Source organism: Salvelinus namaycush, chromosome 4 (genome assembly GCF_016432855.1).
Source record: "Salvelinus namaycush isolate Seneca chromosome 4, SaNama_1.0, whole genome shotgun sequence".
In the NCBI taxonomy this organism is placed as follows: Eukaryota; Metazoa; Chordata; class Actinopteri; order Salmoniformes; family Salmonidae; genus Salvelinus; species Salvelinus namaycush.
In genome coordinates, this window is record NC_052310.1 from 18,762,704 (window position 1) to 18,783,034 (window position 20,331).

At 42.1% G+C, this 20,331-nt stretch overlaps 1 protein-coding gene across 1 annotated transcript; it reads left to right on the forward strand.

Moving 5' to 3' along the window:
- The first annotated feature begins 346 nt into the window (after positions 1–346).
- nog2 (noggin 2) lies at positions 347–1,019 on the forward strand. The gene has a single exon (XM_038990400.1). It carries the CDS (start codon positions 384–386, stop codon positions 1,017–1,019), a length of 636 nt encoding a protein of 211 aa, XP_038846328.1. The 5' UTR covers positions 347–383.
- Positions 1,020–20,331: the final 19,312 nt, after the last annotated feature.

The following is a 20,331-nucleotide window of genomic DNA, read 5'->3' on the forward strand; positions in this document are numbered from 1 at the left end:
ATGACAACAACAAGAACCCCAAAGTGAATTTGAGAAAAAGAGTGAAACGGGAGAGTGGGTGAATAGAGTTTTTCCATTTTGTTTTGTGCCCTTTTGGTTAAGCCTAAACTTTGTTCTTTTTTTGTTGTTGAGAAGAGGCACTCCGCGTTCTACAAGATTGCATCAGCAGGCAAACATAAGAGGCAGATTGCTAAGGTTCCCTAAAAAGAAACTCCACTCCATGTCATTCAAACCCGACGTGGTCTATTAAAAAGGATCGTCTTGCTCCTGCCTCTACTTCGACTATTTATGAAGCCCCCGGGCTACTCATTTCAAAGTGCACAGTAGCGGTGAAAATAACTCAATATTTAATACACCCTGGGAGCCATCACGCAAAGTTAAATATGGGCTTCTCACAGACGCTACTCGTTTATGTACTTGTGTCCATTCACCTTGGAGTTTCTCAACATTATCTACGCCTGCGCCCCTCGCCCAGCGAGCACCTTCCGGTGCCAGACCTCAAGGAGGACCCAGACCCGGAATACGACCCCCGGGAACAGGACTTGGCCGAGAGGACTCTGCGGAAAAAGCTCGGCAGCAACTTTGATCCCAATTTCATGTCAATCAGCTCGCCCATGCTGGTGAACCTCTCCGTGCAAGAAACCCAGATGAAACTTCAAGGACCCATGCCCAACGAGGTTAAAAAGCTGGATCTCTCAGAGACCCCCTACGGGAAGCGGGTAAAAGTGGGCAAGAAAGCCCGCAGGAAATTTCTGCAGTGGCTGTGGACGTATACGTACTGTCCGGTGGTGTATACCTGGAAGGATTTGGGCTTGAGGTTCTGGCCACGCTACATCAAGGAGGGAAACTGCTTCAATGAGCGCTCTTGTTCCTTCCCCGAGGGGATGTTTTGCAAACCTGTCAAGTCAATCACCAAGACTTTCCTCCGGTGGTATTGTCAAGGGTTTTTAAGACAGAAATATTGTACGTGGATACCGGTGCAATACCCAATAATCTCGGAGTGCAAGTGCTCTTGCTGAGTTTCAATGGAAGTAGTAGGGTCGGGGAAGTGGACTGGAAATATACGGTTTCTATTGCACTGTAAACTCTGGACAGAGGTGGGCACCATAGCGAATCTATTTTTTTATATAGCATTTTAATTGAAATGCCAACATTGTACATATTTAAGAAAAATGCAGCTATTTTTTTTTAATGAACAGGACCATATTTTATTTCATCCCTGAAACGTGTTTTTGGGGGAACACAAGCACTTCAGAAAGAAGAGCTTTTATTTTTTATGAAAAATTTAAGATGGAATGCATATACAACTTCTCCAAGAAGTTCACTTTTTTCAACTGAACATTGATGCTGACTGTTAATTCACTGCAATGCTGCCTAGAGTTTTTGTATGATATTAATATCAATAATAATTCAATTGAAAGTTGAGGATAAAGATATATATAAGGCGTGAACTCAGCTTTTGGAATACATAGTATTGTAGAAATAAACAAATCTGTATGTTTTATTTATTATTTTAACGATTGTGAGTATAGAACATAAGGAAAGAAAATAGCAGAGTATACCAGAAATTATGGGAGATGTCTACTTGAATATTTCTAAAAAATAAAATAAAAAGTAAACATATCAGTGTAAATGTTATGGTTACACGTTTTAGCAATAAAGTCTATCTTTTCAACATGTATTAGTGTCAAACAAGTTGCTTATAAAGTGTGCCCCTGTCCAAGGGGGGCGTGTATGGTCGTGGAGTGGAATGGAGTTGCTAAATGCACAGTAAGTCCGAGCTGAAATGAATCGGGATGGGGGACGTTTCTGACGCTCCACGCTGTCACTGTGATTTTAGAAACGGGTGATTTACTATGTTGTGTAATGCGCAACACATACTTAAAACTTCTCGACGGAATTGGCATTCATTGTTTGAGCCAGCGGAGAAGAGAGGCCATGCGTATCCATCCCATCTCTTACGCAAACGCTCATTTCTCGCATCCAAGGTCTTAACACAACAGTAACATATGATTAAGACATTTCAAACAGTGTCCGATGATGACATGGCGGGTTATACGCAAGCCAGTGTCGTCTGGGTCTGTGCTATTCACTGGAAGCACTGCTGCACAAATACTTACTGAGGTAGAGCAGGCAGGCGCCTTTTCAAGCCTTATGACAGCATGCGAAAAAAACAAAGACCATAAAACAATGGTCAACTGTTTTTGACGTTACCAGACTATTAATTGGAGAACGTCTGAGCTGCCTGCAAATTAAAGAGATATGGTCAATTACTCCATGAAATCAAAGCAACGACTCATTTAGCCTACTCCAAGTAGGGGTTTTATGGTGTTTATATTATTATTTAAATACAATCAACAACTTAAATAGTCGCCATTAACCAATGTTTAGAACATTATAAAATGTTCTTAAACTGGAGCTCTATTATTTCCCACAACACACCATCTTGTGCGCGTTAAAGTGATTTGTGTCTGCGGGCTGAGTTGGATTTGACACTTGCCGCACGGTTATTGTGACAGATATACTGAAGGGATTTTGTAAGGAGAGGAGAGCGGCAATATGCCAGCGGAGGAGGGGGGCTGCTTTCCTTACTGTCAGCTTCTTTCTTGATGTCTCAGGGTTTTAGAAACTGCGTCTCTGACTCGGCGGCGCCACTCAGCCGCCCCCTCTCGACTGCGCAGAATGAAGCACTTTGGGAAACAGTAACCCTTTCAGGCTCTGCCCAGAGTGTATTTTAGAAGCGTGTGAAAGGCTATACGCCACCATGGCTCCCACGAGCTAGGTGCACACCTTTTAGAACAGCCCTGTCAGGCAATCTGGCGTTGTTGGTTTGGATTTCTCTGTGCCATATAGTTTCCTTGCTATTTCATATAATTGATCTCTAGAATGTATATTCCTCCACAATTGTAAGGTGTGAATCTTATAGAAAAGTAAGCCCCCGAAGACAAATTATATATAATAAACTTGGAGGTGATATGAAAAACACAAATTACGCACGTATGTTATAGTTCATTTTAAAAACACATATTACGCACGGATTTTGTGTTAACCATTTGATGTCTGAAATCTTGCTATTCAGTCATTATAATTCCAACAGTCATGAACAGTTGGATCTGAGTGTCATATTAAAGCTTTAACCAAGGGATACAGCACATTGTCTCTCCATGTTTCCCTAGAAGGCACGTTTCGTGTTTGTGGAACAAACGTGGTAGCCAACCACGAACAACAAAGGGGTTATATATGGGCACCTTACATTGGGTCTAGCCTAAACTACATCACCAAAACAGGTAATGCACTTAGCATATGAGTTCACAATGCATCTTGCTGTATATAGAGCGGTTGTATCGGCCTAGTCTAGGTTCAACAACCACATACTGTATCTAAATGAACTGAAGGCTACCCATGAAGTATGTTATTGAACATAACACTCTATAAATAGACCTAAATATCTTAGCTAAAGTTCCGTTGAAATCCTAATGGCTGACAGGAGGAACCAGACGTCCAAGACGTGATTGACACATTAGAGTGATGATGCATGAAAGTGAAAGGGGTCCCGAACAACATTACAAGTATGCCTTATCATGTGCACTGTGACATGTCAATGGAGTAGGGCCGTGGGCTATTGATGGGCTGAAGGGGTCGTTTGAGTCATTCCCTATTTTTGCATCTGCAAACTGCTTATTAATGAACATGTTACACCTGTCTTAGAAGCATACTGTAGCTAGGCCAGTGTTTTGATACCATTTAGGCATACAGTGGCTTCAGAAAGTATTCACACCCCTTTACTTTTTCCACATTGTTGTCTTACAACCCGAATTCCAAATGGATTACCCCTTAATGTCAAAGTGGAAATATGTTTTTCGAAATTGATACAAATTAATACAAAATAAAAAGCTGAAATGTCTTGAGTCAATAAGTATTCAACCACTTTGATATGGCCAGCCTAAATAAGTTCAGGAGTAAAAATGTGCTTAAACATATGATTTTTGAATGACTACCTCATGTGAATTTCAAACACAGATTCAACCACAAAGACCAGGGAGGTTTTCCAATGCCTTGCAAAGAAGGGCACCTATTGGTAGATGGGTAAAAAAAAGAAGCAGATATTAAATATCCCTTTAAGCGTGGTGAAGTTATTAATTACACTTTGGATGGTGTTTCAATACACCCAGTCACTACAAAGATGCAAGCGTCCTTCCTAACTTAGTTTCTGGAGAGGAAGGAAACTGCTCAAAGATTTCACCATGAGGCCATTGGTGACTATAAAACAGTTACGGAGTTTAATGGCTGTGATGGGAGAAAACTGAGGATGGATCAACAACATTGTAGTTACTCCGCAGTATTAACCTAATTGACAGAGTGAAAAGAAGAAAGCCTGTACAGAATAATAATATTCCAAAACCTGCATCCTGTTTACAACAAGGCACTAAAGTAATACTGAACAAAAAAATTGTCCTGAATACAAAGTGTTATGTTTGGGGCAAATCCAATACAACACATTACAGACTACCACTTTTCATATTTTCAAGCATAGTGGAGGCTGCATCATGTTATGGGTATGCTTGTAATCGTTAAGGACTGGGGAGTTTTCAGGATAAAAATAAATGTAATAGAGTTAAGCACAGGCAAAATCGTAGAGGAAAACCTGGTTCAGTCTGCTTTCCACTAGACACTGGGATATTAATTCACCTTTCAGCAGGACAATAACCTAAAACACAAGGCCAAATCTACACTGGAGTTGCCTACCAAGAAGACAGTGAATGAGTGGCAGAGTTGCAGTTTTGACTTAAATCTCCTTGAAAATCTATGTAAAGACCTGAAAATGGTTGTCAAGCAATGATCAACAACCAAACTGACAGAGCTTGAAGAATTTTGAAAAATATTATGGGCAAATGTTGCACAATCCATGTGTGGAAAGCGCTTAGACTTACTCAGAAAGAATCACCCCTGTAATCGCTGCCAAAGGTGATTTCAACATTGTATTGAGGGGGTTTGAATACTTATCTAATCAAGATAAACTGAGTGTACAAAACATTAAGAACACATTCCTAACATTGATTTGCACCCCCCCCCCCCCCCCCCCCCACACACACACACACACACACACACACACACACACACAAGGTGTGCTGGCCCATGTTGACTCCAATGCTTTCCACAGTTGTGTCAAGTTGGCTGGATGTCCTTTGGGTAGTGGGCCATTCTTGATTCACACAGGAAACTGTTGAGCGTGAAAAACCCAGCAGCATTGCTGCTCTTGACACAAACCGGTGTGCCTGGCACCTACTACCATACCATGTTCAAAGGCACTTAAATCTTTTGTCTTGCCCATTCACCCTCTGAATGGCATACATGCACAATCCATGTCTCAATTGTCTCAAGGCTTAAAAATCATTCTTTAACATGTCTCCGCCCCTTCATCTACACTAATTGAAGTGGATTTAACAAGTGACATCAATTATGGATCATAGCCTTCACCTGGATTCACCTGGTCAGTCTATGTCACGGAAAGAGCAGGTGTTTAAAATGTTATGCACACTCTGTGTATATGAGTGTTTAATTCTTCCCCCCCAAAATCTCAAAATGTTAGAATTTTTCTTCCATTTTGACATTAAAGAGTATTTCGTCTAAATCGTTGACAAAAAATTACAATAAAATACATCATAATCCCACTTTTTATCACAAATGTGGAATAAGTCAAAGGGTGTGATTACACTGTAGGTAGTTAGAGGTTAGCTATAGTGCTCGTCTGGCTGATTGAGTCACCACAGAAGTTCATGAATGAAACACGTTCCTTGGTAAGTATTAACCTTTTACCACTATTGATCAGTAGGGGCAATGGTACAGTTGTCCATTATATTGGATTCTGCCTGAGATGTTGGTGTCTAGTTCCCATGGACTATAAAACACTATCAATGAAGTATCGCCATTGAGCATGCTTTTTAGTCCAACAGTAGGAAACCGGCTAGGTTTTTAGTCCAGGAAACATTCAGTGCCCGTACTCATAAAGCGTCTCAGAGTAAGAGTGCCGATCTAGGATCAGGTCACTCCTATCCATACAACTATATTCATTATGATCGAAATGGCAAAACTGATCGTGCATCAGCGCTACTCTGAGACACTTTGTGAAACGGGCCCAGAATCTTATGACTGAAAATAATGTGACTGAAAAACATTTCCCAGTCTCTCACTCTCTCTTAGAATTCATATACAGGCAATTTAATCATTTTGGTCCAGGGATCGTTAAGTGGACAACTATGATAACGATAAGAACAGCTAAATGATGAGGCTCATCATCGGATGAGCTCAATTAACATGATGAGTTATAGCTGCAGTCCGCAGTGATGGGGACACACTCTCCCTGGTCTCTAGTGTGGCTGTGGCTGGAGACAGGGAGCAAGACAGAGACAGGGTCTGTAACCCCCAAACCCATGGGTGTAGATGCTTGTGAGTCAGCAGTCCTGAGGTTGTTGATGATGACAGGGTATTAGATGGAGAGAAGAGGGAAGGAAATATGGAGGGGAAATAATGGGAAGGGGGGAGGAGATGCTGTCACAAGAGCTGATACCAAACACACCGCCGCCGCCGTCCGCGGGTTCGAGTGGAATTCCTCCCTGACTGCGACTCACAGGCTGTGGTGTTTTGTCTGGCAGGGGTATGTGTGTAATATGTGTGTTTTAGTTAGTGTAATGTATGTGTGTGTTTAAGTTTACGATGTGTGCGTGTGGAATGTGTGTGTGCATGGGGTGAGATCCGGGTATAGGTACAGTGTATGTGTGTGCTTTAATTGTGTGTGTTGGGAAGTGTGTGTGGTATCACAGTGTGTGTGGGTGTGTGTGTGTGTGTGTCTGTGTTTGTGTGTATTCCTGGTTGTACAGGTTTTACAGATATTTTACTGACTTCCGGGTAGTCTATGGATGATTCTCAAAATGGGGTCACTAACCACGTTTCCATCCACAGTTAAAGTCATACCATATAAAAAAAAAAGTCACAACAGCTGTGATGTAAACAAGAGGTTTTGGTACAATTTTATAAATGCAGACAGATAATTTGGTCATTCGTTCATGGTGGGATCTTTTTGTGTTGGTAAAATGTATTATGCGAGAAATGGTGGTGGAAACGACTTTATGCGCAAATATTGATATAATAACCATCATATCGAAGGAAACTTGGAGTCATGCGAAGATATGGTGTGTGGTCCTCCCACTATGACTCTGGAAACCATGCAGTTTATTAGGCTACAGATGAAATAACTTATGATGAAGCTTCACAGGGTGGTGAAAGTAAATACCAATAAATATCGAGGGTCTGATTCTGGTGACATGATGATCGATGCTTGACTTCCGTTTGATAAATAAAAAATTATTGGTTTCATAACCTCGTCATGTAGACGAGCCTACATAAGACCTGGTTTGCAAACTACCTCTCTGATAGCCTGGTTTGCTAACTACCTCTCTCAAAGAGTGCAGTGTGTAAAGTCAGAACATCCGCTGTCTCAGCCACTGCCTGTCACCAAGGGAGTACCCCAAGGCTTAATCCTAGGCACCCCACTCTTCTCAATTTATATCAACAACATAGCTCAGTCAGTAGGACGCTCTTTCATCTATTTATATGGATATGATACAAATCAAATTTGATATGCTTGGGGGTAGAAGCTGTTAAGGAGCCTTTTAGACCAAACAATCCGGTACCGCTTGCCGTGTAGTAGCATGAGAGAGCAGTATATGACTTGGGTGACTGGAGTCTTTTACAATTTTTTGGGCCTTCCTCTGACACCGCCTAGTATATAGGTTCTGGATGGCAGGAAGCTTGACCCTAGTGATGTACCGGGCCGTACACACTACCCTCTATAGCGCCTTACGGTCAGATGCCGAGCAGTTGCCATACCAGGTGATGATGCAACCGGTCAGGATGCAGCTGTAGAACTTTTTGAGGATCTGGGGACCCATGCCAAATCTTTTCAATCTCCTGATGGGGAAAAGGTGTTGTCGTGCTCTCTTCAGAACTGTCTTGGTGTGTTTAGACCATGATAGTTTGTTGGTGATGTGGACACCAAGGAACTTGAAACCATCGACACGCTCCACTACAGCCCCGTCGATGTCAATGGGGGCGTGTTCGGCCCTCCTTTTCCTGTAGTCCACGATCTGCTCCTTTGTCTTGCTCACGTTGAGGGAGAGGTTGTTGTCCTGGCACCACACTGCCAGGCCTCTGACCTCCTCCCTATAAGCTGTCTCAATGTTGTTGGTGATCAGGCCTACAACTGTTGTGTCGTCAGAAAACGTAATGATGGTGTAGGAGTTGTGCTTGGCCACGCAGTTGTGGGTGAACAGGGAGTACAGGAGGGGACTAACCAAGCAACCCTGAGGGGCCCCAGTGTTGAGGATCAGCGTGGCAGATGTGTTGTTGCCTACCCTTACCACCTGGGGGCGGCCCGTCAGAAAGTCCAGGATCCAGTTGCAGAGGGAGGTGTTTAGTCCCAGGGTCCTTAGCTTAGTGATGAGCTTTGTGGGCATTATGGCGTTGAACGCTGAGCTGTAGTCAATGAACAGCATTCTCACATAGGTGTTCCTTTTGTCCAGGTGGGAAAGGGCAGTGTGTAGTGCGATTGAGATTTTGTCATCTGTGGATCTGTTGGGGTGGTATGCGAATTGGAGTGGGTCTAGGGTTTCTGGCATGATGGTGTTGATGTGAGCCGTGATCAGCCTTTCAAAGCACTTCATGGCTACGGACGTGAGTGCTACGGGGCTGTAATCCTTTGGGCAGGTTACCTTCGCTATCTTGGGCACAGGGACTATGGTGGTCTGTTTGAAACATGTAGGTATTACAGACTCGGCAAGGGAAAGGTTGAAAATGTCAGTGAAGACACTTGCCAGTTGGTCAGCGCATGCTTTGAGTACACGTCCTGGTAATCCGTCTGGCCCCGCGACTTTGTGAATGTTGACCTGTTTACATTGGCTATGGAGAGCGGGATCACACAGTCGTCCAGGAACAGCTGGTGCTCTCATGCATGCTTCAGTGTTGCTTGCCTCAAAGCAAGCATAAAAGGCATTTGGCTCGTCTGGTAGGCTCAGAACAGGGCAGCACGGCTGGCCCTTGGATGTACACAGAGAACTAACATTAATAATATGCATGTCAATCTCTCCTGGCTCAAAGTGGAGGAGCGATTGACTTCATCACTACTTGTATTTGTGAGAGGTACTGACATGTTGAACGCACCGAGCGGTCTGTTTGAACTACTGGCACACAGCTCGGACATCCATGCATACACCACAAGACATTCCACCAGAGGTTTCTTCACAGTCCCCAAATCCAGAACAGACTATGGGAGGCGCACAACACTATAAAGAGCCATGACTACATGGAACTATATTCCACATCAAGTAACTCCAGCAAGCAGTAAAATTTGATTTAAAAAACAGATAAAAATACACCTTATGGAACAGTGGAGACTGTGAAGCAACACAAACATAGGCACAGTCACATGCATACAAACACACGATTACATACGCACTGTACACACACGTACACATGGATTTTGTGTTGTAGATATGTGGTAGTAGAGTAGGGGCCTGAGGGCACATGCTTAATATGTTTTTAAATCTGTTGTGAATGTATCGTAATGTTTTAAAAAATTTGAGAACTGCCTTAATGTTGCCTTGGCAGCAGCTAATGGGGATACATGATAAATACAAAAACAAATACTAACAATTTGCAAATATCCATCTCTTGATTAAGACTCAATAATGTTTCCATCTACAGTATGTCCCAAATGGCACCCTATTCCCTATATTGTGCACTACTTTTGAACAGAGTTGTATGGGTCCTGGTCGAAAGTTGTACACTATAAAGGGAAGAGGGTGTCATTTGGGACAGACCCTGTACTCTCATGTCCTCAAACTGCAAACTTCTCTTACATTACCAAGCCATTGAGGCCTAGCAGAGGAAGTCCCATAAAAATAAAAAAAACTCACACGTGAGCTGCTTTTTACGTTGTGATCTTATATACATTTTAATCAGATACTTAGAGCCAGAGTCAGATTTCCCCAGTCACGCTCTGTGGCTTCTCTATTTAAACTCTTGTTTAGATGTAGGCTAACAGATAGTGTAAGCCAAAAGGAAAGGGCTAAAAATAGCCGTCGAGTCTTGAGCCGTGCGAAACGCCGTTCCGCCTGGGAATAGGGCATACACCGTGCTCTGTTACCATGGTTACTCCTTTCTTTTCCATATCCAGGATTGGCTTCAATTACTGTTCTTTTTGCTATCCATGCCACGACAAAATGTCAAAATGTAGCCTTTATCGTGGTTTTGTCCAATAATGGCTTAAAATGTGTATAAAAGTTAATGGCGCATTGGGTGTCTAGTGAATCCAGTGGCTGTCTGGTATTTTAGTGGTATTTGTGTCAGTGTTATAGGCCTAACATACACACACCCAAAAATAGACATTTGGTTCCCCATCAAATCATAAACAAATTGACACTGTCTAAAAATGGAGTCTCACGTTTTTGAACTGTGAAGCAACAGACGATGCAGGACCTATCAAACAGGCAAGCACGAAGTCACACACATGCACACACACACACACACACAATGTCTGATGTTAGATAACCTCATCATTTCAACACCAACACTAACCACCAGCACACAAACACACAAAGTGTTCTTCTGTTTATCTCAGGATTCGATTTAATCACAACAAACTTAAATCTAACAACAAACATACTTCAAAGTATTTACACCCCTTGACTTTCTCCATATTTTGTTGTGTTACAAGGTGGGATTAAAATGGATTGAATTGACATTGTCTGTAATGTCAAAGTGTAAGAAAAATTCTAACATTTGCACAAAAAAAATTTAAAAAAAAAATATATGTATTATGTGATTTCATAAGCTAATGTTTACTCCTGAACTTATTTAGGCATAACATAACAAAGGGGTTGAATACTTATTGACTCAAGACATTTCAGATTTTCATTTTTAATTAATTTGTCAACATTTCTAAAAACATAATTCCACTTTGACATTATGGGGTATTGTGTGTAGGCCAGTGACACAAAATGTAAATGTAATCCATTTTAAAATCAGGCTGTAACACAACAACATTTGGAAAAAGTCCTGGGGTGTAAATACTTTTTGAAGGCACTGTAGGTGGGTCGTTCCACGAAAAGAGTGCCTTTTGCGTCCCTTTGATATTTTAAGTAGAAATTGTGCACCAATATTGAGTTTTAGAAGCCTGTTTTATTAAATGAAGTGTCATTTAATAGACCACATGGAGAATTAAGTAAATCTGCTAAACTGACGAAATTCAGCATTTTGACATGTCCCTCCGCCATCCCTGTGTCACTTCTAGGAAGATTTCAACCCACTTAAACCCCCAAAAATGTAGACCGTTTACTCTACCGACTATTTTGTGAGAAGACCAATTTTCGGGATGTCTCAACGTCTGACAAACACAGATCTAGCTCTGTCACATTTCACCGTAGTTGCAGAAGAGCGACATAGGCCGATGCGGTGGATTGAGACGCATCCCATGCAAAAAATATCTGTAGCTTAAATTGACAGATTTTTATGGGGATTTTTTTTGTGTGATGCTAATTCGATTCCCACGCGGGCGCGGACATCGACCGTACGGGGTGAATATAACAGGCTTTTAAAATTCAATATTGGTGCACAATTTCTACTTAAAATATCAAAAGGGCACACTTGTCGTGGAAAAACCCACGTAGTGACTTCAGAAAGTATTCATTTTGTTGCTTTGACAAAGTCATTTCTGAAGAAGATTATTTATTTCATGTGATTAGTGATTCATTTTCATCTGTCCCCCATTTTAAGGTCAACCCTGTTATGTGAACTGAACTCTCGATTTTAATATGGCGTAACTTTTCCTACTTAATATATATATATATATAGATAGATATAGATATATATATAAACATGATATATAAACATACATAAGCATATATTGATACACTGAACATCTAATAGTCCAATCATAGTGTAAAAGAAGGTTCTACTCTTTTTGACAATTGTTTGGTGTTTTGTGGTGGAAAACTGAGTGTGTCTGGGCTGAGTATAACACGTCAACCCTTTTACCCATAGATAGACGGATCCACTCGTGTAGAAAACCCATCTTTCACAAGCCCCGTAATATGGACTAGGCACAAGCTTCATATTGGTAGAAAGAGGGGATTGAGCTGCAACCACTGCAAGAAACTGTAAATCCCTAGTTTAAACACACGGGGGATCTATTGAATATTCAAAATTAGGTCACGTATGATGCGCAGGCGTGTCAGTCGACTAAGGGGCCAGAAATGTTTCAGCAATAAAACATATTTTGTGACGCTTGCATTCAATTGCACACAACACACTACCATTCCCCCTGTAATGAGGGGGTGAACGGCAGATTTAAGATGAAACGGCCAACCCTGTCACTTTATTTGGCACTTAATATGCACTGACTATAGTATTGCTTTTATTTCACCTCTTGAGATGTGAAAACAGGTTTTTTACTAAGTTGAACGTGTGCTCTTTATGACAGAATGCGAAAATGAGATGAAATCCATAGTTTTACTTCTTAAAAGACACAGAATTGGTGGAATGACCCAGGTACTTTGGTAAGCACATCAAAGTTGTTCCCCTACTCAAGTCCATCATGATTGCGCCAGCCCCAGGGGCAGATAGATATACACACTTCAGTCTTCCCCCCCCATTAGATTCTATATTTTCCATATCCATCTCTCGGCTCCCGATTGCAGTGAAGTGAAGATGTCTCGTCCTCCCCTCCCTACTCCACCCTCCATCCCACAGCCGTCTCCCAGTGCCCCTATGTGCGCATTGTTGGCGTGCCGAGAAAGTTTAACTTCGCCACAGTGTGTATTTACAGAACCTAATAGGTTTGGAGGCCATGATGGCGCCTCGCTCTGAAACGTGTACACCCCCCAAACTACAAATCAAACCTCTCGATGGTGGAGTTTTGCAATCACACGTGGGTGTACGCTACAGCAAAGAGCACATATTTCACGATAGGATGAATCATGACTCAATTATGATTGTATGAAATCATAAATAACATTCTAGAAGAAGTCATGTGTGTAAGAATGGGTACATGCCTATGTAAGTATGCAGGGTCTGTACATAGATGGATGTGTTTATTACAATATGTGCAAGTGTATGAGGAAGTGTGTGTGTTTATTCCAGTGTATGGGTGTGTGTATGAGAAAGTGTGTGTGTGTGTGTGTGTGTGTGTGTGTGTGTGTGTGTGTGTGCGTGCGTGCGTGCGTGCGTGCGTGTGTGCACGTGCATGTGTGTATACCCACTTATATGTCTCTATAGAACCATCCTCATCCCCCTCGTCCTCCTCCTCTCTGAAAAGCTCTGAAAGCGAACGAGTGTGACGGGGGAGAAACACTCAGTCCATTGTTTTATTTTCTTCCTTGGACAAAAAGAGAGGGGGGACCAAACAGGTGAAAATAACTAGCTCTATTATGCCCAGGCATGACTTGGGCCACTGAACCTGACGTTCTGACGCCTGCCTGTCTGTCGTATTCAACAGAGGTGGTCTATTCAGAGCATGGGGACGCGGGGACACACTGCAGGGGGGGGGTGTGTGTGAGTGTGTGTGTAAGGGAGGAGAAGGGGGGGGGGGGGCACTGAGCTGAACACAGGGGCTAGGGGCTGGAGAATGCCTGGTGACAGGTCACCAAAAACAGAGCGGGACGGCACACAATAGGGCCAGGACATTCCTGACATAACCCCGGCACACCGGAGAGGAAGTGGCAGGGATTTATTGGTGTCAACGGCCCCGCTGAGAAAGGGCCCCCGTGCCCCCTTTTGTCCCCCCCTTACCCCACCTGACAGAGCTGAATCGAGACATCCACACACACACACACACACACACACACACACACACACACACACACACACACACACACACACACACACACACACACACACACACACACACACACACACACACACACACGTCCCTCTCTCCCTGGGAAGAAAGCACCAATTAGGAGATGGGCATATAGGGCCACAGGGGTTTGGAGTGGAAGGAAGGGGGAGGACGTGTGTGTGTGTGTTTGTGTGAATAGAATGAATGTGTCAAGGGAGACCCGAAGGGGAGGCTTTTCAATTCAATGTGCACAAGTTTGACCCCATGGGAACATTGCTATGAACCTGTGTGTCTGTGAGCATTACAACTCATCGGCTGCATTTACACAGGCAGTACAATTCTGATATTTTTTCCACTAATTGGTCTTTTGACCAATCACATCAGATCTTTTCACATCAGTTCCTTTTCAGCAGACCAGTTATCTAGGCCTAGGACCCCTAAACTTAGCGAGCACATCAATTTAGCAAGCTAGTTAATCAGTTTCGAAACACTGTGCTATAGATGCATCTTGTTAATTGTGGGCCAATTAATCTGGTATTTACAGTGCTTTCAGAAAGTATTCACACCCCTTGACTTTTATAGCCCAACATTTTGTGTCACTGGCCTACACACAATACCCCATAATGTCAAAGTGGAATTATGTTTCTATACATTTTTACAAATTAATAAAAAATGAAAAGCTGAAATGTCTCGAGTCAATAAGTATTCAACCCCTTTGTTATGGCAAGCCTAAATAAGTTCAGGAGTGAAAATTTGCTTAAGAAGTCACATAAGTTGCATGGACTCAATCTGTGTGCAATAATAATGTTTAACATGATTTTGATATGACTACCTCATCTCTGTACCTCACACATACAAGTACCCTCAGTCGAGCAGTGAATTTCAAACACAGATTAGTGGGACTATCATTTCTTTTTTAACAGGACAATGACACAACACACATCCAGGGTGTGTAAGGGCTATATGACCAAGAAGGAGAGGGATGGTGTGCTGCATCAGATGACCTGGCCTCCACAATCACCCGACCTCAACCCAATTGAGATGGTTTGGGATGAGTTGGACCACAGAGTGAAGGAAAAGCAGCCAACAAGTGCTCAACATATGTGGAAACTCCTTCAAGACGGTTGGAAATGCATTCCAGGTGAAGCTGGTTGAGAGAATGCCAAGAGTGTGCAAAGCTGTCATCAAGGCAAAGGGTGGCTACTTTGAAGAATCTCAAATCTCAAATATATTTTGATTTGTTTTACACTTTTTTGGTTACTACAGGATTCCATATGTGTTATTTCATAGTTTTGATGTCTTCACTATTATTCTACAATGTATAAAATAGTAAAAATAAAGAAAAACCCAATGAGTAGGTGTGTCCAAACTTTTGACTAGTACTGTATATATATATTTTTTATGATTTGATGAAAAATGTTTTTTGGCCTTACTGCTATTAGCCCATACAAATGCATTGAATAACAGATTCACTACATGGAACAACAGATAGTCCACCCTCAAAAATCAAAAGGAAGCTTGTTCTGAAGTGTCTGTCTTATATCTGAGAGATGTAAGAAAGATCAGGAAATATATATATATATATATATTAAAACATGAATTTAACCCCTTATTTTTGCCACAAAATGGTCTCCATATGTACAGTAACTCCATTCCGTACCTCCATTTTACAACTGATATCGGGGGGCCTTCAGACGAGTCTTGTGAGGCCTGTGGGAACAAAACAACCGACATGTACGTGTTCGTGAGAATCTCAGATTTCCACAGAGGGGTCATATTAATCTTTAGACCAAACTGTTCAGACTGAAGTTGGCAGATCGGCTGTAGAGACTTCAGACGAGTGGGGGTCGTAGAGCAAAACGGAGAACATCATGTTCGTGAGAGTCTCATCTTTCCATTGTTTCCATACTGTGTCCAGTGCAGAACCAATGCGTGTTAGCAGATAACCATAGACTTCCAGTCATTGCGCTAGCACTAGTTACCATTGGCTTTCAAAACTACCTCTAACTTCCTTCATACTGGACTCAGAGACATGAAAATGGTATCCATGAGTTCATCTGACTCTGGGGAAGTAGATAAAGGGCCTCATTGCCAAAATCCCGAAGTATCCCTTTAATGGTTGTGATAGGAGAAAACTGAGGATGGATCAAAAACATTCTAGTTGCGCCACAATACAGTTGAAGTCGGAGGTTTACATACACCTTAGCCAAATACATGTAAACTCAGTTTTTCACAATTACTGACATTTAATCAGAGTAAAAATTCCCTGTCTTAGGTCAGTTAAGATCACCACTTTATTTTAAGAATGTGAAATGTCAGAATAATAGTTGAGAGAATGATTTATTTCAGCTTTTATTTCTTTCATCACATTCCCAGTGGGTGAGAAGTTTACATACACTCAATTAGTATTTGGTAGCATTGCTTTTAAATTGTTTAACTTGGGTCAAACGTTTCGGGTAGCCTTCCACAAGCTTCCCACAATAAGTTGGGTGAATTTTGGCCCATTCCTCCTGACAGAGCTGGTGTAACTGAGTCAGGTTTGTAGGCCTCCTTGCTCGCACACGCTTTTTCAGTTCTGCCCACAAATTTTCTATGGGATTGAGGTCAGGGCTTTGTGATGGCCACTCCAATACCTTGACTTTGTTGTCCTTAGGCCATTTTGACACAACTTTTGAAGTATGCTTGGTGTCATTGTCCATTTGGAAGACCCATTTGCGACCATGCTTTAACTTCCTGACTGATGTCTTGTGATGTTGCTTCAATATATCCACATAATTTTCCTACCTCATGATGCCATCTATTTTGTGAAGTGCACCAGTCCCTCCTGCAGCAAAGCACCCCCACAACATGATGCTGCCACCCCCGTGTGTCACGGTTGGGATGGTGCTCTTCGGCTTGCAAGCCTCCCCCTTTTTCCCCCAAACATAACGATGGTCATTATGGCCAAACAGTTCTATTTTTGTTTCATCAGACCAGAGGACATTTCTCCAAAAAGTATGATATTTGTCCCCATGTGCAGTTGCAAACCGTAGTCTGGCTTTTTTATGGCGGTTTTAGAGCAGTGGCTTCTTCCTTGCTGAGCTGCTTTTCAGGTTATGTCGATATAGAACTTGTTTTACTGTGGATATAGATACTTTTGTACCTGTTTCCTTCAGCATCTTCACAAAGTCCTTTGCTGTTGTTCTGGGATTGATTTGCACTTTTCGCACCAAAGTACGTTCATCTCTAGGAGACTTATCTCCTTCCTAAGCGGTATGACGGCTGCATGGTCCCATGGTGTTTATACTTGCGTACTATTGTTTGTACAGATGAACGTGGTACCTTCAGGCATTTGGAAATTGCTCCCAAGGATGAACCAGACTTGTGGAGTTCTAAAATTATTTTTCCTGAGGTCTTGGCTGATTTCTTTTGATTGTCCCATGATGTCAAGCAAAGAGGCACTGAGTTTGAAGGTAGGCCTTGAAATACAATACATCCACAGGTACACCTCCAATTGACTCAAATTATGTCATTTAGCCTATCAGAAGCTTCTAAAGCCATGACATCATTTTCTGGAGTTTTCCAAGCTGTTTAAAGGCACAGTCCACTTAGTGTATGTAAACTTCTGACCCACTGGAATTGTGATACAGTGAATTATAAGTGAAATAATCTGTCTGTAAACAATTTTTTGAAAAATTACTTGTGTCATTCACAAAGTAGCCGACTTTCCAAAACTATAGTTTGTTAACAAGAAATTTACGGAGTCGTTGAAAAATGAGTTTTAATGACTCCAACCTAGGTGTATGTAAACTTCCGACTTCAACTGTATTAACCTAAATGACAGAGAAGGAAGCTTGTACAGAATAAAATATTCCAGAACATGCATCCTGTAAAACTGCAAAAAATGTGGCAAAGAAGTTAACTTTAAGTCCTGAATACAATGTTTGGAGCAAATCCAACACATCACAGATTACCACACTTCATATTTTGAAGCATGGTGGTGGCTGCATCATGTTATGGGTATGCTTGTCATTGGCGAAGACTAGGGAGTCGTTTTTTAAAATTAAAATAAACGGCATAGAGCTAAGCACAGGCAAATTCCTAGAGGAAAACCTGGCTCAATCTGCTTTTCAACAGACAATGGGAGACAAATTCACCTTTCAGCAGGACAATAACCTAAAACACAAGGCCAAAATACACTGGAGTTGCTTACCAAGACGACGTTGAATGTTCCTGAGTAGATTGTTGACAAAAAAATGAAAAATAAATCAATTGTAATCCCACCTTCTGACACAACAAAATGTGGAAAAAGTCAAGGGGTGTGAATACTTTCTGAAGGCACTGTAAGTCCTCAAATGTAGGCAAGCAAAAGAGGAAAACGATATGAATTATATGACGATATAAGTGACCATACACTTTCGCAGAGTTCAACGCGTAAGGTCAGTGTTTGTGTGATTGGAAGGGTAAGCCAGATAAAAGCCACAAGGTTGACTAAGAAAACTTCTCAGATATATAAGCCTTGTAACACCCACTATCACCTAGAAGTTTAATCCTTGAATTTAACAGAAATAACATCCATTTGTTATTTGGAGAGAGGGTATTGAATTCCACTGTAATTCCACTCACCCTTAACACCCACCACGGGCTCCACGAAGGGACAAAAGGGGGCTTAGGCCCCTCAGTTGAAACTTGTGGCCGCTCAGTTTTAGGTCCCTATATAAAAATAGCCAAAAAATTCCAATTATTGAGAGACCTGTTGGTGCAAAATCTGTATCTCCGCTGCTCTGTGTCAGCACAATGGACAAAGCGTGCCGCGGTGTGTGTAAGGGGGCTATTGGAAGCCACTGGGGTGGTTAGGTTTGACTCCTTTGTTTTTCCATAAAAAGCCATCTTTCATATGCTAAGTGAATAGTGTGATACGGCTCCGCCTGTAATATTTTATTTTGATTTGTAAGGGCAGGGTGAAGTTTACGGTTGAAGCTGCTTCACGCAACTCTGCCTCACGCCCCACCGCTACAGAGTTTAGTTTGCTTCTTAGCTAGCTGTAAAAAGCGTTAGTGTTATTAGCCTCAGCCTATTTAGCTAGATCGAACCAGCTAATCTGCCACTGCCACGATGGATATCAGAAATTGGCTTTGCCAATGTACCCGAACAAAGCCAAAAGGAGAGCGATGAGCAGCAGCATCAAACCACAGAGGCCGCGGTCAAGCCGGGCAGCGAAGATGCTGCCAAGTTCCAGCTAGCTCCACGTGCAGAGCCTACCCACCCTTCCACATGCACCGCCAGGATAATGTCTACACAGCAGCCCCCTCCACCTCTGACTGTTCCTGATGATCTTGGAACAGAGGGGCCAGCACAGGTTAGCCTAGCATCCTACCTTAGCCTTGGGCTTTCTGTCCAGAAACGTTCATTTAATAGCAACTTGTTCTTTAAATTAGCTACATGTCAGTTATATGTAGCTAATTCTTTACATTAGCTACATATCATCATAAAAATCAATACATTTTATTTTGTTTTTCTTGGTAGCCAATTGGTTTTCGTGGTTGTAAATGGAACTGTATGTATTGTAAACGTGTTTATGGCAGGCAGGCATTGCTTAGTTGATTACGTAGTGTAACGACCCTGGGTTTATAAGCGCGGAAATCAACTCTGCCGCACGAGCAAGCTTTTGCGGTACGGTCGATAGCGCTAGAAGGTCGAGGGTTCGAGACCTGCTCCCTGCCTGTTTCATTACAGTAGGTTGAATTTGATCCACATATAAGTGTACTGTGCGATATCACAACGTGTTGCTGTACTCATGGGAGGCAGGGTTTTCCATGTTTGAAGCAGGGCCTATGGGCCTATTTGTTTGTCAAGACAGCTGCGCATGGCTGCATCTCACTGTAGTAGGCTATGTTTTGGTTATTTGGATCTTCATTTGCCTTTAGTTTACTGTGTTTGTTTACTGTTCATTTATTCAGCCTAATATAGATTGTGTCATGCCTTTATTTATCTGACATTTTGTTTACTAAGCCTACTACCTGATATCGCTGTTTTATTTTGTTCACATTCACTCGCAATTATGTCGGTATTCTAAGCCAAACTGATATTCAGTATTTTTTGTTGCATGCATGAATAACTAGGATACTATTTTGGTAAAACAGCTGTGTGTACCACTGCATTCACGTAGGTGAATAACCCTATCTATCTTGTAGCCTATATTCATTACCAAAACGGCCTTGCTTTGGTGTGTAGGTCGCTGTCCATTGTGCTGATAAGAGCGCAGCGGAAATTTCGCGCCAACCTGTCACTTCAAAAGCACAATCAATGGTCTTGGAGTCTCTGCATTTGAACTTGATGTTTATTGTGGTATACCGTGATATAACCAGAATTCAATGTAATTCCAATGCAAGAACCCCCCAAAATGCTTCCCCCTCAACGATTTCAACTGCCCCCCTTAGTTACTTTGTCCTGGCGCCGGG

What these genes read in the sequence shown, in the direction of transcription:
- nog2 (XM_038990400.1), top strand. Translation starts at nt 384, where the DNA reads ATGGGCTTCTCACAGACGCTACTCGTTTATGTACTTGTGTCCATTCAC.